Below are 18,630 nucleotides of genomic sequence, written 5' to 3'. Positions count from 1 at the left end.
AGTTGAAACAAAGACAAGGGTACTTCAGGTTTAACCTATAACCCTACTGTGTTGATCCAGGGGAAGGCAAAAACCCGTATGAGGCAGATGCCAATTGCTCCATCACAGGAAAAAAAAATTCCTTCCCAACTCCACTATGGTATCCAGAATAATCTGTGGATCAACGTCCTAGAACATGAAATCTAGTGCCCATAACTTGTAATATTATATGTATCGATAAAATAATCCAGGCCTCTCTTGAACTTATTTAGTGAATCAGCCATCATGTGGCAGAGGGTTTCAGAGTGTTCCACTGCTCTTACAGAAAAGAATCTGCATCTGTGCTGGTGGCGAAACCTTCTTTCCTCTAGACATAGAGAATGCCCCCTTGTCACGGTTACAGGCCTAGGTGTAAAAAGATCACTAGAAAGATCTCTGTACTGTCCATTCATATATTTGTACATTGTAATCAGATCTTTTTTCTAGAGTAAATAACCCAAAGATTGATAACCTGTAACCCATCCATTCCCTTAAAGGGAACCAATCAGCCCATTTGGGCTGATATGTTTCCCTGGAGCAATGTATAAAGCTCCTGCAACAGCCGCGGCACATACCGGCCATGGCTGCAGCAGGAGCTTAATACCGGGTAAAAAATGACTTTTATTCCCCCGGCTCATGACAGACACGGGCGGGGAAGTAGTCATCTGGGCGGCTCTCCGTCCGTGTCTAGTCACAGTGCTCTGCCTGTCAGCGTGCTCGGCGGGATGATTGACAGGCAGAGAGGCCAGTAACAGACCTCTCTGCCTGTCAATCATTCCAGCGTAACGCGCTGACAGGCAGAGTGTGGTGACTAGACACGGGTGGGGAGCCGCCCAGATGATTACAAGGAGGGGATGGATACAGGGAAGGGAACAGATGAGGATAGGTTCTATATGCTGTGACCAGATCCTGTGGTAGACTGTTCCACAGATTCACAGTTCTCATTGTAAAGAAGGCTTGTCGCCTCCGGAGATTGAACCTTTTTTTCTCCAGGCAGAGGCAGTGCCCCCCCTTTGAGGGGGTTTTACCTGGAACATCTTTTCCCCATATCTCTTGTAGGGGCCATTTATATATTTAAATAAATTAATCATATCTCCCCTTAAACGTCTCTTCTCCAGACTAAACAAATTTAATTCTTTTAATCTATCATCATAACTAAGATGCTCTATTCCCCTATACCCTCTGTTTCATATTACTTAGCCAGTCACTTAACCATTTACATATACTGTATTTTCCTATAGTCCCAGCACCCTTATTTTATACACCAACCTTTCATGTGGCCCAGTATCTAATGCCTGGAGCTGGCGTAGACTTTTTAGTCTGCTATGCAGCAGCCTCTGCTGGATTCATGCGTCTCTTCATAAATCCAGCAGCGCAAACCCATGAAATTTTTAAATAGGTGTGGCGCAAAAGAGGCGGCTATTGATGCATCTGCCCCTAAATGTATTAAAATTGTGTCAAATTGTCACTCACCCCCCAAGAAAAACACCTCACCTACTTTGCTGTTACTGTAAATACTGTACATTTTTTTCACAGAAATTATGCTGAGAAAAATAAAGCATTTCTGCTATGTGGGACCTACCCTAAGGTTATAGTAACACTGTAGGGAAAAAAAGAAAGCTGAAAAATACGGGTTTTTACATGTTTTTGAACTCCATTTTAATTTGTTTTTTGCCTAATACAATATTCATGGAATATTGAAGAAGTGACCTGAGACTTCTTTGTGTGAACAGAGTGTATTTCTGATTTAACTCAATAAGATTGGATTTGTGAGCATAGTAAATGGTCTTGGGGAGCAGAAAACACATGCATTGTTCCACAAATATGAATTGTTGTTTGGAAACATAGCACAACAGCATGTTTTGCCTCTCGGCTTGCAGATTACATACATGTTTAGGGAACTGTTTTGATAGGTGTTGCATTCTGGCTGACCGTTCTGGGAATGCTGGGAGTTAATAAAAAGTCAGTAGCCAGCTACTAATTCCCACAAAAACTAACAACAGTGCTCAAAGAGCTGAAGCAGGGTCTACATAGGGATTGTTGATCTGTCTGGAAACATTTCAGGATACATTTTTGCAAGGTGAATGTTGCAATAAAGGCAAACTATTCAGTCACCCCCATCTGAACCATTCCCATGAGTACTGCACCAGCAGTGATCTCAGTTTGGACTTTTCCTCATGCCACCTGACACATTTATATAAGGCTGATTTCACGGTGCGCGTTCACCGTATGCACAAGGAAAGCTAGTGTATAAATAGACCCGTGGTGCTTGACAAAACAATGTAAATTTGGCATCTATTTAGGTCGTATCTATCAGGGTTGCTGAATAGATTAGTATACACATCTGCACTATTACACTGAGCTGAATCCAATAAACATATACCATACATACAAAGTTTTTAACATGGGACACTATATACAGTAGCTAAGTAGCATCTGTCATAGACATATGTTGGACATATATCAGACACTAATACATAAGTATGTGGATGTCAATGGAATAACTGAAAATGATCCTGTTTTTATAAGCCCCCGTGTTAGTCTTGGAAGTATAATAGAATCTCTTTTTTATTCTTGTCTTACATTAATAAATTTGTTGACTGGAAGTCGTTCCTGTCCTTCAGAAATTGTGTAGAAGAGAAGGTTGGTTAGACGTTGTAGCACAGTGTTGCATGTAATTCTGAAATGAAAGGAGACAAGAAAAAAAAAAAAACACTTACTCCATGTTTCAAATTTACACAAATCCACCAGCACTTTACTATATCGAGGACATTACACATAATAAAATAGTATTTGCATTCTATCACTCTAAAGACAATAAACGTTGGATGAAATTGGAGGTCAATGTCCATTTTACACATAGTTCTTGGCACACTATACAGTGACACATAAAATAGACTTGTTAACACCTACAAAGATATAAACACAACATAACCTCAGATAAACAATGTGACATATCTAATAGACAATAGGAAAAACTAGAAAATCTTTAAGGCAACAGAGTAAATCAAGCTTTATTGACCTGTTTATGACTAGAGCTGTACCTGCCTTATAGGAACAGAAAAAAATTCAACTTTGGCAAAGTGTTATCTAACTGGAAATTGGCAGAAATGTTGTTATTTCCGTTCTTATTCTGACATACAGCAAAATCTTATAATAGCATGTTTTTGTGAGAAATAGTTTGGCATTTATTTACCTTTTGGACTAACCTGCATTTTACTTTTAAGCTTGTATTTATTTTACAGCCTCGGAACCATGTAGCAATAACTTGTGACACAGCTGAAGCTTCACCTTGGAAAAAACTTGTTCTCATCGTAAAAACATTTTTTCTAGTTGGCAGGTATGCAGGGTAGTAAGGCTACAGGGCGGTGGGGATTCAACTGATGATAGATAGAGCAGCTAGCATTCACAGAACAAACATTTGTCATATGAGAGTTATGGACTGGTGACTGCTATGCCCTGACGATTTCTGACGTGGATAAGCAATGGATTTCTCCTACAGAAATAAAACATTGCACACCTTATACACAATTCATCCTTTTAATTGTAAGGATAATTGGTGTTTGTGTGTGCATGTATTTTATCAGCTTTTAGGGGGGTTCTTTTTATAGCTAAGCCAATTTCAGGACCTACAATAATGAAGTGTATTTGTAAGACTTGTACTTTTTTGGTGTGGTGCAGCAAACCATGATTTTGGGTCAGAGTGAAAACTTGTAGTTTTCAGAAAGTGCAGAAAATGACAGAACGTAGTCACTAACTGACTACGTTCAGGCCATAGCAGTAAATAGGGTCCATGCCAGTGCATGCATAGATACGTTGGCACCCAATTCTGATAAGGTGCTGACATATCTGTGCATTAGACAGCAGAATCATGGTGTGAAACTAGCTTAAGTTAATAAATGGACAACTGATATAATGCTCCAGGAAACAAGGAGGGAATTTTTTTAAACAAACGTACCTCTGTCCCAGCAACTTCTTTGGCTTCTTTTACACAATGCAATTTTGATACATTTTTCCCCAAATTTAGCTGGTGTGGATCATAATGAACTAGGTAAAATATAGAACAGATGCTACTGATACTCACACTCCTAGTGTGGAGTGGATTAAAAAAAAAAAAAAGAGTAAAAGTAGTATCTGTTCTTTATTTAATCTAATTCATTATGATCCACATCTGGTTTTAGCTTCCAAGCTACATAACAAAAAAGCAAAATGGCAACAAATCTGCACTGTGTAAGGGCACCTTTATTGGGCCAAAGTTGCCAAATGTTATTAAGCAATTCTTCTTTATATTGGAGTATGCTACTTAAGTCATTAGGCTGCATCTTCTTTATGGGACTTCTTACTAGTCATTCATCAAAAGGTTGATACGGTTAATTTTTTTCTTTCTTCATAAAGCCATAACTCTTTTATTTTGCCCATCGACAAAGCCATAAAAGCTTGTTTTTTGCAGGACCAATTGTACTTTGCAACAACACCTTTTATTTCACCACAAAGTAATACAAAGTAAGGGACTGATCATCAATGAAGGACAAATAAAAAGGATAGACTAACATATCCTCTCTTAAATTCCTTTCTGGTTTTGTATTTAAAAATTGCAATAAAAATAGATATAAATGTTGACAGATTGTCTGTTATTGAGTTGTTCATTGATTATTCATCATTTGCACGTTTGAGTATTAATAATGAATGTCTGACAGCCAGAAAGATCATTTTTCTATAGTCAGCTTATGACGCCATTGTTTCAGCAATTATGCAATAAATCACAAAATACCTCTGAAAAAGAACAGAACTGAGATATGAATGTACAATATGCACTGTACTGGAAATGTTTTTTCACTTTTGTGGTACAAATCAATATAAAAAGGCCTTGGGGTGTGGAAAACCTGATGCATAAGAAACATGTGATTGTCTACATTGCCCAGTATTGTGCAGGCCCACCTCATGCTACCAAATCAGCTCTGACCCATCAGACATAGAGTTCACAGGACCTTTAAAGGCATCCTATTATTTGTCACCATGCAGATTCTCCTGAAAGGTGCACAGTGGGTCTATCATCAATCTATTGAGTTTTCTTTTCCATCACATCACACAGATTCTCAAGTGAAATCAGATTTGGGGAATATGGAGGCCAAGTCAACATTATTTGGGAATACTGTTGCCAACTTTGTTCTTGGTGTGCAACAATGTTAAAGAGGCTCTGTCAGTAGGTTTATGCTGCCCTGTCTAATGGTCCTTTTACACGGGACGATTGATTGTTCGTTTTTGCACGATAATGGTCAAATTCGAACGATAACTGTATGTGTAAACGCAGCGAATGATCAAACGACGAGCAAAAAATCGTTCATTTTGATCTTTCAACATGTTCTCAAATCATCGTTGATCGTTTGCAAAAAATTCACAGATCGTTCCGTGTAAACATTCTTTCAGCGATTTCACCTATGTGTGAGATAGGCTTAAACGATCGCAAAACGATCGCATAGCGAATTTTCCGTACGATGTATCGTTCCGTCTGAACGCTGATCGTTATAAAAAAAACAACGTTCATTCAAAATTGTTAATCGTGCGATCGGGCGAATTATCGCACCGTGTAAAAGTACCATAAGAGTCACAGAGAAGCTGAATGGAATGATCCATTACTTACATTGTTTTGTGCAGCTGATCAGGAGATATCTTCCTGAATAACAATGACAGGGCACACTAGTCCTTTCCATTATGTGCATTGGCTCAGTAGTCCCAGATATTTATGAGCACCAACTCCCTCTGGCCTACAGCTGTTGATTGGCAGTAAAACACCATTCTGTTCAGTATTTCTGTCACTAGTTTGTGCTTTCCTCATTTACGTTAGGTGGTACAGTACATTTCAAAGTGATATCCACATCATAGCTAGGAGCCAAGGTACCTGAGCCAAACTTTGCTCAAAGCATCACACCGCCTCTACTGATGTGCCTTTTTTTAGAGCATCCTAGCGCCAGCTGATCCATAGTAAGTGGCACACATGCACCTGAATGCCCACATGGTGTAAAAGATACTGCAATTCATCAGGTCAGGTCACAGTTTACAACCACTTCATGGTCCAGTTCTGATGCGCATTGTAGGTGCTTTAAGCCATGGACCAGGGTCATGGGCATCCAAACTGCTTTGTAGCAAACCCTATCTATTCTGACATGTTTCTTTATTTGTACTACAGTAGTTCTTCTGTAAAATCAAACTGGATGGGCTAGACTCCCTACCTACTTCAGTGACCCATAAACCTCTTGATAGATTACCAGTAGACCACTTTTATTAGGTACAAATTAGTGCATACTGGGAAACAACTCACAAGAAATGCATTTTTGTATATGTTGTGACCCACTTGTCTAGCCACCACAATTCAGTCCTTGTCCCTCCTAACTGCTAGAATTGACTGTTTACTTGCTGCCTAATATATTCCACCCCTCTGACAGATGCCAGTGTAACAAGATAATCAGTTATTCACGTCACTTATATTCAACAATCCATAATGCATAGTCCTGTCTATCTGCTGTAGTTTTCCAGAAGGACAATAGATCTGTCATCCTATCGTTGTAACCCTACCCTCTAATGATCATGGGATGACCTTATTGACCGTGTCCCAGTTTGTACAGAGAATCCAAACAGTGAGCAGCTGAAAACAGGAAATGTTGGCTTATGTCTGCAAAAAAATGAAGCTTCATTTTAAAACAATACATTATCAAAATGAATGAAAAGAATAAAAACATAGACACACACATAGAGTTGTTTCAAATATTTGCTCCTGATATGTAAATTTACGCTGTTTTTTTGTGCTCTTAGCAAAACAATAGCTGTGTGCTTCTGCTCTATTCACCTGTTCTCCAGAGCAGATACCACACATCCTGTTTTTAGTGCTCCTGGTGGTGTCACATCTGTACCTGGGGAATATTGTACAGTCCATTCATCGCTTCATATGGTTCTAAAAGTTAATAATTAATTTGCTTATGTTTCAAAACATTAGTTAATGTATTTCTTTATTTACAGCAGAATGTTCCTTAGTCCTGGTTTATGTGTTAAAGACTGGCCAGATGGTAGGTTTTAGGAATATAGACATTTATTAGAATTAGACTGTGGGTGAATAAATCTCAAGCACCAATGTGTTAATGTGGCTAAAAGAATAGGTGCTGCTGTCTAATGTGTAGAGGTTATAAGGTCAGTGGATGAGCAGATCATCTGGCTTCTAGATCTACAGTCATGGCCAAAAGTTTTGAGAATGACACAAATGTTATATTTTCTCATGATCTGCTGCCCTCTGGTTTTTATGTGTGTTTGTCAGATGTTTTATATCACATACAGAAATATAATTGCAATCATATTATGAGTAACAAAAGCTTATATTTACAGTTAGAATGAGTTAACGCAGCAAGTCAATATTTGTAGTGTTGGCCCTTCTTCTTCAGGACCTCTGCAATTCTCCCTGGCATGCTCTCAATCAACTTCTGGACCAAATCCTGACTGATAGCAATCCATTCTTGCACAATAAATGCTTGTATTTTGTCAGAATTTGTTGGTTTTTGTTTGTCCACCTGTCTCTTGATGATTGACCACAAGTTCTCAATGGGATTAAGATCTGGGGAGTTTCCAGGCCATGGACCCAAAATCTCTATGTTTTGTTCCCTGAGCCATTTAGTTATCACCTTTGCTTTATGGCAAGGTGCTCCATCATGCTGGAAAAGGCATTGTTGATCGCCAAACTGCTCTTGGACGGTTGGGAGAAGTTGCTCTTGGAGGACATTCTGCTACCATTCTTTATTCATGGCTGTGTTTTTAGGCAAGACTGTGAGAGGCTGAGAAGCAACCCCACACATGAATGGTTTCAGGATGCTTTACAGTTGGCATGAGACAAGACTGGTGGTAGCACTCACCTCGTCTTCTCCGAATAAGCTGTTTTCCAGATGTCCCAAACAATCGGAAAGGGATTCATCAGAGAAAATGACTTTACCCCAGTTCTCAGCAGTCCACTCCCTGTACCTTTTGCAGAATATCAGTCTGTCCCTGATGTTTTTTCTGGAGAGAAGTGGCTTCTTTGCTGCCCTCCTTGAGACCAGGCCTTGCTCCAAGAGTCTCTGCCTCACAGTGCGTGCAGATGTACTCACACCTGCCTGCTGCCATTCCTGAGCAAGCTCTGCACTGCTGAAACACTTTTAAGAGACGGTCCTGGTGCTTGCTGGTCTTTCTTGGGCCCCCTGGAGCCTTTTTGGCAACAATGGAACCTCTCTTCTTGAAGTTCTTGATGATGCGATAGATTGTTGACTGAGGTGCAATCTTTCTAGCTGTGATACTCTTCACTGTTAGGCCATTTTTGTGCAGTGCAAAGATGACTGCATGTGTTTCTTTAGAGATAACCATGGTTAACAGAAGAGAAACAATGATGCCAAGCACCAGCCTCCTTTTAAAGTGTCCAGTGATGTCATTCTTACTTAATCATGACAGATTGATCTCCAGCCCTGTCCTCATCAACACCCACACCTGTGTTAATGGAGCAATCACTGAAACGATGTTAGCTGGTCCTTTTAAGGCAGGGCTGCAATGATGTTGAAATGTGTTTTGGGGGATAAAGTTCATTTTCTAGGCAAATATTGACTTTGCAAGTAATTGCTGTTAAGCTGATCACTCTTTATAACATTCTGGAGTATATGCAAATTGCCATTTTAAAAACTAAAGCAGTAGACTTTGTAAAAATTAATATTTGTATCATTCTCAAAACTTTTGGCCATGACTGTATACAGTATACAATATGAATTATGATCTAGTCCCCTTCTACTTGTCCAAAACCATAAAATTAAAGTGGATGGTCGACTCCAGTCTTAAAACCTTTCAGTACCACTTAGCAGATTCAATCTTTAAATTGCTTTCTTTAATTGTTAGCTGGTTTTTAGTTTCTTCCATTCCAGGGGTAGAGGACCTTGGCTCTCCAGCTGTTGCAAAACTATGGTTGCCCATGCATGATGGGAGTTGTAGTTTTGCAACCGCTAGAGAGCCAAGGTTCCCTACCCCTACCCATGTCTTGGACCAATGGCTCCAGGTTCGCTGCATTCTACAGTGTGTGGTAGTCTGAAAACAGAATGCAGGCAGCTGTTAGAACACTAAGATATATTAATCGTTAAAAATTTAGCCAGATTTCCTAATCAGGTCCTTGAAATAAAGTGGGCTTGGCTGGTAAATCACATGCTGTGCCACTAGAGATGAGCAAACCTCGAGCATGCTCGAGTCGATCCGAACCCGAACTTTCGGCATTTGATTAGCGGTGGCTGCTGAAGTTGGATAAAGCCCTAAGGCTATGTGGAAAACATGGATATAGTCATTGGCTGTATCCATGTTTTCCAGACAACCTTAGAGCTTTTCGTATCGACTCGAACCCGGTTCGCTCATCTCTATGTGCCACTTATCAACTAAAGCAATGATTTTTCGGCAGGTTACAACCTGGTGTACTTCAGTATAGCTGCCCTGTATTCATCAAGCACTGTGTACTGTGGGACATCTGGGGTCTAAGTCACAAATTTATGGCCTGGTGCCCTGGACCTCTAGGCAACTGCAACCTCCAATTGCAGCCTCCTGTGCCGCCATGCACTCTATTAGGCTGGAGGCACTTCAGGCCTGGGGCCCATGAACCCCTGAGGTTGGATCCCCACAATGATATGAAGTCACAGCACCCGCCTGGGAACCCTGTCTGGACAGCTTATCAGCTGCAGGCCCCAAAGTTAAAGTCTGACATAAACTGAAAAGCTACTATTCTGCTGGGGATGTGGGGGACACAACAGTTCAGTATACTTACCTGTCCAGCACCACAGCAGCTGTCGGTTCCTGGGCCACCAACTCTCCGCCAATGTCATTGTTTTAAAGGGGTTATCCACCTAAGAGCGATAAAATGAAATGCTAACTTACTCACCAAGTCCCCCTGTGTATTTTGAGACGTCTCCAGTCTTTCTAGCTGCTGCCATTCCTGAGTTACAAGTTTTTCTAAAAGCCGGTCTATATCTAAGATAGAAAACTACATTTCCCACCATGCATTTCACTGATTGGTACATTTGCGTACTCGCCCCCTTAATTTTCTTTCCTGCCCACTGCTTTCATTACTATTGCACAGTAAGCACGGGGCTGTTTTTTTCACTGATTTTGCATCATATCACCCCAATATGTATTACATACTAGCTGATGATATAGCAGAGCTGACGCACGCATGGTGTAGCTATGTGCTGCATAACGTGCATCTGTTTACCAGGGGTGGGGGGTGTAGTGTAGGTTTAGATCTCTGCTTGCTGACTGTGAATGAAAACATTCTATTTCCATCCAGACTCTAAGAACATCCATAACACTTACAATTTACAGAGCTGAGACACAAAGACAGCTACATATACCTAAATTCACTGACAGCAAGCAGAGATAGAACTATAACCTTTCTTATTACAGAAACCTAGGCTCATTGACACAAGTAAGTCTATGGAAGCAGCACAGGTACATGGAGATGATGCAGATGATGTCTCCTGGGGGTTGGGTTACCAAGTCAATAGACAGCTAACCCAGCCCCCAGAGAGGAAATCACATGTCCTGTGTCTACAAAGGGAGGGGGAAGAGGGAGCTGAGTGTGGTCAGAGTGGACCAATAGTAGAGGATTTTACATATCCAAAGCTATGAGAAAAAAATATAAGGATGAGAAAATCAGGGAAAGGGGCCAAGATAGGTTATACATATATATTATGGTATTTGAAAGGGGGATTGTTTAGAATATTGTTTTTGTTACCTGGATAACTGCTTTAACAGATTCCGCTACTATACAGGTGTTTAACCACTAAATTACCCTTGCTATTTGGTTACATCTTTCAACTAATTGTCCATTTCATACATGCAGGCTTTCTAGCGCATTGTATGTTTAATTTGGTTTACAGTGGCTCAGAAAAGACCACGCATGCTGTAAACATTGCGGCCCGAGGCCACTGTGCGACCCAGGGCATACTTAGATATTTGCACTGTTGTGACTAATCTTTATGCTCTTTCAGTACATATAAATCCACAGAGTAACAGGGAAATTGTTCAACTGGTTTTTCTCATCTTTGAAGTGGAAATGCCTTTTCAATGCCTTTAATGCTGATGTGGTTAGGATTTTTTTTTAACCTAGGTCCCTGCTAGCACCCAACAAGGTTATTAATTACTTATTGATTGCCAAAAATAGGCTCAGTGCACACGGAGTAAAAGTGGCGGAATTCCGCGGCGGAATGCCGCCAGCCTCCCTGTCAAAATGACAGTATATGGGAGGCTTGCGCGCCTCCCCACGCTGAAGAATGAGTGGGGGAGAGGAGGCGCACGAGCCTCCCATAGACCACAGTGGCCTCGGGCCATAATGTGTTAAAATATACAAACAATATCATGTATGACTATGTGGAGGAATTAAAATAATATTTGAATGGGCACTGTGATTTAATTTTTTTTTTCCGAGAGACACATCAAAAGTTTTCAATAGTTTGAGAGACAAAAATGCAAGTTTTTGTAGCCGTCTAGGTCTTAGAGTCGTATCACTTGGCCCAATGACTTTATGTAATCGCGTGCCAGTCTGTTAGATTGTGCTCGCTTACCGAGCCCATTGTTAGCAATGTCTGTGCAGTCTTTGCTAATTGAAAATAATTAACTATACATATATCTCGGTATGTCTGATGTCCTGCTAGCTTTGGCCCTATCCCCAAAGTATCTTAAGTGACAGGCCGCTCAGTCACCGGGACAGTGCTGCGGCCAGTGATTGGCTGAGCGGACTGTCACTTCAGACATTGTGGGAAGTGGTCAGAAGCTAGAAGGACATCATGGAGTGCAGACAGGTATGTATAAATTTATTTTTTGTTACACTGTCATCAGCCGTCGGCATCACTTTTACATGTAGCGATGCGCGCCTGAAAGCTAATGATTTTGGGTTGGGACCTAAAGACACGATCAGCCAATCGTCTTTGTCATTGGAGCGATGATTTGCCAAATTGGCCTGATTTTGTCAGATTATCGCTCCATGTAATAGGGCCCTTAAACCACTCATTATAATAATCGGTCAGGTCTAAACCCTTAGACCCTGACCGCTGAAAACTTTTGACGTGTCTCTCTGACATATCAAAAAACATTTTTTAATGACATGTACTATTTAAAGTGTAACTGTAATTTTTTTTCTTTTTTTATTAAAACATTTAAGCAATTTTTTTTAAATATAGTTAATTGAACTATTTAGCTTGGTTGCTTATGACATCCGTTGAAGCTTAGGAGAGATACATAATAATGGGAACAGTAGTGCGCACAGTGCAAGCAAGGCACTCTATTCTCTGCTGCCAGCCATACTGTTGGGTACGGGCAGCAGCAGGAAATAGCAGAGCATCCCTGCTGCTGCTTCCCTGTGCAGCTTTCTGCCTCTTCCTGCTGCCACATGTGAGGGTTTGTTTCCTGTGGGGACAGAGGGAGCCTCTAGTGACAGGCAGGAAGAGAGCCAATCCGGGGGTGGATTAGGACCGGACCATACCACTTCAGTGCAAGGGGGAGGGGGGGGGGCATGAGTTTACACTAGTGGAGAGAAAGAAGGGGTCCTGCTGCCGTTCTTCTATCACTAGAGGACCATGAAAGGCAGCTGAGGGCCCCTTGATCTCCCGATTATAGGGAGAGGCTTAACAGGAGGCCCACCTCCAGCATAGGGCCCTTCAAAGGGGGGCGGGCCCACCGGGGGATCCCCCGGCCCCCCGGTGGTCCAGTCCGAGCCTGCATATGACCATAACTCAAGACTCCTACAGTAAGCCACACAACAGGAGGACACAAGCCACACTTGGCTCCTGAACCGGTGGGCTAGAACATCAATATGTGATCGGTTTTGGTCTCTGCTCAGGCACCCTGGACAGTCAGCAATGAAGCTGTCCCCCTCACTGCTTGCCAGCTGCTCTGTTTCAGCTGTTTATCCCATTTATTTTATACATGTCTGTCTTGCTATACTTGGATTATATCACTTGTTAGCTGCATTAACTACTTACTAGTAAATCAAAAAGAAAGGCATTATATGGCTTGAAGAATTTTCCCACAGCCAAGCTTAAATTTCAGCTCCCATTACAGGAATAGCAGGGTGACCCTTAGATGATTCACAGCATGCAGAAACCCTTACCTAGGTCATTCAGAACATTTGAAACAACTTGGCTCACATCAATGCTGTAAGTTTAAGCTCGTACACATAGGTAATATCAGAAAGAAAGGTGTCAGAGTAAGTAAAGTAACTTTGCATGTACTGGTGCTGTTGTAGGTCATGTTTAACTTTACATTCATGTTTAAAGCTAAATGACAGATTGAGCTGTGTATTACGGCTGCACAAACTGTTGATAGAAGTACCACTGTTTTTGGAAGAAACCAGCCACGTTTTTGCAATCCTGTACAACAAGTATATAAAATGGTCGTATACATAAGACTGCTGTCAGCTGAGTAATCATTCAGCCATAAGCTATGTTCCCTGACTTCCCAAATAAACATTTGACTGAGCATGTTACTACAATACAGTGGCTTAGACAACACTTATTAAGCAGTAGACTGTCTGACTCTTGTGCTGAGGGTTTCTAAATCACTGAAAAAATCTGCATAACACTGCTGCACTGCTGTCTCACACACACACACACACACACACACACATACACACACACACACACACACAAACTAGAACCAAATGTGGATCCAGTATGAAGTATAAGTCCTTCCTTTGTAGTTCCCATTACTTCTCAATCTACTGTAATGGCAGTTTTTTTTTAAAAAAACAGCTGTGTCATGGCCGCCTAAGAAGTGTTTTATACTGAAATTTTTGCTTTTTTTTTTTTAAACGGCAGTTGCAGGTTTTTGTAACGAAGACAGAAGTGGATCCAGCAGGAAGAAGTATAATTCTTTCCTCTATTTTTTCCATTCCTTTTGAATACACTTCTGGCTTTGGTTTAGAAAAAACATCAGTGTTTTTTCAAAGAATGCTGTGTGTGACACTAGCCTGAGGCCACTTTCATACGTGCATATTTCAGTCAGTATTTTGCATAAATATTTGTAAGTAAAGGGCCTTTTACATGGGCGGATTATTGGCCAGGAGCATTGCTAGAAATGTTCCTTCAGCTGATAATTGGCCTGTGTAAAAGTGACAGTGATCCTCAGCTCATTGCATCTTTTGTGCTGCCTTAAAATTTACACAATCAGCAACACATCTCCCTGGGTAAACAGGACATGTGAAGCTAATAGCAAAGGGAAACTGACAGTGCGGATATGCATAAATCCATGCTGTCAATTTCCACCAGATCACACAAGCAGTGTATACTTACCTTCAGCACTGCTGTGTGATCCAGCACTGTAATTAAAGCAGAAGCAGCAGAAAGAGAGAGACGGGAGCTGACGGTGCCAGATCACGCAGCAGTGTTGAAGATATGTATGCTCTGCTTGTGTAATCTAGAAACTGACAGCATGGATATATATATATATATATATATATATATAAATATATATATATATATGTGTGTGTGTGTCTGTGCTGTCAGTTTCCATGGCCCAGCCGCAAAATAATAATAATAATAATAATAATAATAATTTGTATAGCTTAATTGGGCTGTGTAAAAGCACTAAAGTAGTGTTGATCTTGCTGATCGACCCTCGTTTGTGGCTGCAGACAGAGATAAGCTGTTAGGTCACATGTCTGACAGCAGAGAGGGGCTATGTATACACATCTAAGCATAATCTGTGCAGAAAACAGGTCTGGCAGCCGGGACACAGATTCAGTGCAACAGAATATACCCTAAAAAGAGTGAAATACCCTGAAGAAATCAGAGGCTATGCCTCCGTATTTGACTGCTATGTATTGTACGGCACATATTTCTGTTGGAAATATAAGCAATGGGAACATACCCAAGTTTTAGGGTCATAGGGTTTATAGGAATGACTGCTAGGTTCGTGTTACATTGCACTAATAGCTATGAGACATGCATGAAGGAAGAAAACAAGAACTGCTCACATGTCATCCTACAAATGTTCTTTTGTGTGTTACACGCTAGTACATGCCAGTGCAAGCTAGATCAAAGAAGAATTTGGATACACACGACATAAAGATTCTAGGTTAGTTTAGATAATAGATCCATTTACTGGATGGTTCCATTAACTCCCCAGAGTCTACAGTCAATGGACAATTTGTTAAACTGAGATGATTGATATTATGTTGTGTCCTTCCCAAACCTATTTATCTTTGTATGAATCTATTATCACAGTTGTAAAGGAAATAATCAATTAGCTTGTCCAGAAATTGCTTGTCATCCACCGTCAGTATCCTTTCTATTACAGCTTTGAAAATGGAAGCAAACGTTGCTATGGCCACCAACACTTATAAATTTCTTTTCTATTATGACTGACCTTTCAATTAAGCAAATCAATACATTTCCAAGACAACGCAGCTTACAATGTTAATATGCAATGTTTTCTATTCTTGGAGTGTTCATTATAAAGCCAATACACTAAATATTTTTCTAATACTGTTCCCAAACCTCTTCGAGAAGACCACCCAGAATTGGATGGAAAAGTGGTCTTCTATGGAGGTGGTCCTATAAAAGAAAATGGCTTCTATGCAAAATGTATGGTAGTCTAAAATTCCATCCCACAAAATCTGGGGGAGGGGGGGGGGTCTTATGAAAGAAGTGGCCCTTTTGCATAGGATTGATTGTATCACTAGTATACCTCATGACTTACTGATGGATAGCGATCTGGTGACTTGGGCTGACACCAATCGTTAGAATGAAGGGTCACCACAACATAGCTCTGTGTTTACCCACCCAGCAGCATACCTGATCACCCCCTGTGCAGGCAACTTCAGCATAGACCCTATGCAATTCCCTGCAGCAGGTGGTCAGGAGTGCCACTATGCAGGTAATAAGCTTCATTCTCCAGATTGGAATTGTTTTGTAGGTTCAGGTTTGGACAGATCAGACTTCCATGGCATATCGTAGCCATATGCCATAGAATTCTATCACAGGAATGCCCCTTTAACCTGTAATAATGTATTGTGCTTTATTTAGTGGCTATGATGGATGAAAGCTAATGCTGCGTTTACACGAAACGATAATTGGCCAGATTGTACGATTAACGATGTGCCGTCTCGATCGCCACCCCCGCTCTGATCGCCACCCCCGCCGCCGCTCCGGTCGAGCTCCCCCCGCTCCGGTCGCCACACCGCCGCCGCACCTATCGCCCCGCCGCCGCCGCTCCGATCGCCCCCGCCGGCCCACGGTCATACGTTACCTGCTCCGCGCAGCAGGTCTTCCGACATCCCCGGCTCCGCTCTTCAGTGCACTGATTGGCTGAAGAGGGGAGCCGGGAATTTCAAACGCCTCCTCTTCAGTCAATCAGTGCTCCTCTTCAGCACTGATTGGCTGAAGAGGAGCCGTTTGAAATTCCTGGCTCCCCTCTTCAGCCAATCAGTGCTGCCTTGCATTGATTGGCTGAAGAGGGAAGCTGGGAATTTTAAACGGCTCCTCTTCGGCAAATCAGTGCTGCCTTGCACTGATTGGCTGAAGAGGGGAGTCGGGAATTTCAAACGTGCTCACTGAAGAGCGGAGCCGGGGATGTCTGAAGACCTGCTGCCATCGGAGCAGCGGTGACGGCGGGGGTGGCGATCAGAGCGGCGGGGGGGGGCGACCGGAGTGGCGGCGGCGGGTGGCGATGAGAGCGGCGGCGGCGGGGATGGCGATCTAGCCGGCGCAGGGGACTGCGGATGAGCGGGGGGCCGGGCTGCGAGTGGGGGGCCTGGCAGGGCTGCGGGGCGCGACGACTATTTACACGGAACGATCGGCGAATTTTTTGCGAACGACGAACGACAATTTGATGACATGTTGAAAGATCATTCTCGTTCGCCGTTTGATCGTTCGCTGCGTTTACACGTACGATTAACGTTCGAATTCGATCGTTATTGCGCAAATTCGCATGATAATCGTTACGTGTAAACGCAGCATAACACTGAACACCCACAAATTTCACAGAGAACACCTGAAGAATTAAATACAAAACAGGACATTCTTAAGAAGTGAAATAGTAGCAAGGAGAAGAAACTAACCCGTCTGCACTTATTAAATTAAATGACTGAATTTTACACTTATGGTCCTTTTACACGGGACGATTATCGTTCGTTTTTGCACGATAACGGTCAAATTCAAACGATAATCGTACGTGTAAACGCTGCAAACGATCAAACGACGAGTGAGAAATCGTTCATTTTGATCTTTCAACATGTTCTTAAATCATCGTTGATCGTTCGCAAAAAATTCGCAGATCGTTTAGTGTAAACATTCTTTCAACGATTTCCCCTATGTGTGAGATAGGCTTAAACGATCGCAAAACGATCGCATAGCGAATTTTCCGTACGATGTATTGTTCCGTCTAAACGCTGATCATTATAAAAAAAACATTGTTCATTCAAAACTGTTAATCGTGCGATCGGGCGAATTATCGCACCGTGTAAAAGTACCATTAGACCAACAAAATCTATGAAAATACAACAAAAAACCTACAGAAATTAGAAATTTAGAAGACTGGACCCTAATAAAGTGATCTGTACCTCAATGAGCACTTGCAAGTTGTATCCCTTCCCCCCAGTATCAGAGTGTCACATAATGAGTATTAACAAAAGTGAAAATGATAAAAGATAGCACCCAGCACGTGCTTATACTTCCACTTACATCTCTTTGTGAGGTTGGAGTGTGCCATCAAATGTGCCAGGCCTCTGTTCTCCAAAGTGGCGGCGTGGGACATGCTTTTTCGCAGCAGAAGAAGTGACCATCCATGGCAGAACTCTCGGGTCGCTCCATAGTCTCCATCTCAGAAAGAACATTGCTGTCTCACAGGTTACAGGTTTTACAGGTTCGCAGATGACAGATAAGTAGAAATGACCAATATCAGCCAAAAAATCCACTAAACAGTCAAGTGAAATGACTTTCCCAGTGCCGAATGTCCAGCAAAACTGATCCAGCTGGTTAGGAAAGTGTCTGTGGGAAAGGTCTCGCAGTCCCTCACAGAATCATTCTGGTGTGAAAAATTTAAGAGGAACTGTCTGTGGAAGCACACAGCAGTGCTTAGCTAAGCTAGCGACGAGAGCTACTGTGTGAGTGGCGGAGAAGTCTCTGAGAAGGTTGTTTAATTTCCCATTCACAAGAATAAATTTTCACAGCGTGAATTCACTCACAAGCCAGAGATCCCTTCCAGTAGCTTCTGCCCTTTTGACATGTGTCATCACTTGTAGAGGAGCTGTGACAACACCCGAGACACAGTCCCTTTAAGGAACCTCCGGCTGCTACATTGTAGCTATTTCAAGATAAGTGGCAAGCCTCCTGCAAAGGCCTCTCGGCGGCCAATCAGACAGGCGTAGAGGTGGGACTGAGCGAGCAGAAGCTCATCTACCAGCAAGGGGAGGAAATGGAAACTGTTATCTTCTCTGTGAACCCCACACACCTTCTAGATCTGTTTTATCATGTGCTTGCACCACACTCTCAGACACCTGCCTCCTCTAGCTCACCATAGACTGCTGCTTTATTACAGCTGCAGTAAGAAATATACTACGCTGAGTTCTGGTCACAGTGA

The 18,630-nt window shown here is 41.9% G+C and overlaps 1 protein-coding gene across 2 annotated transcripts in view; it reads right to left on the bottom strand.

The window, feature by feature from the left end:
- The window catches only part of GLS2 (glutaminase 2), a 79,293-nt gene extending 60,932 nt beyond the window's left edge, over positions 1-18,361 (bottom strand). For both annotated transcript variants that reach the window (XM_069970457.1, XM_069970458.1), the window contains exons 1-2: positions 17,733-18,361; positions 2,602-2,698 (exon numbers count right to left, since the gene is read on the bottom strand). In XM_069970457.1, coding sequence (XP_069826558.1) covers positions 2,602-2,698; positions 17,733-17,884 — 249 coding nt within the window. In that variant the 5' untranslated portion in view covers positions 17,885-18,361. The remainder of the gene's footprint in view (positions 1-2,601; positions 2,699-17,732) is intronic.
- Between the last annotated feature and the right edge of the window lie 269 nt (positions 18,362-18,630).

The sequence above is a fragment of the Dendropsophus ebraccatus genome, chromosome 5 (genome assembly GCF_027789765.1).
Source record: "Dendropsophus ebraccatus isolate aDenEbr1 chromosome 5, aDenEbr1.pat, whole genome shotgun sequence".
NCBI lineage: Eukaryota > Metazoa > Chordata > Amphibia > Anura > Hylidae > Dendropsophus > Dendropsophus ebraccatus.
The sequence above is the reverse complement of the archived record's forward strand: the minus strand, read 5'-3'. Positions and strand labels throughout refer to the sequence as shown.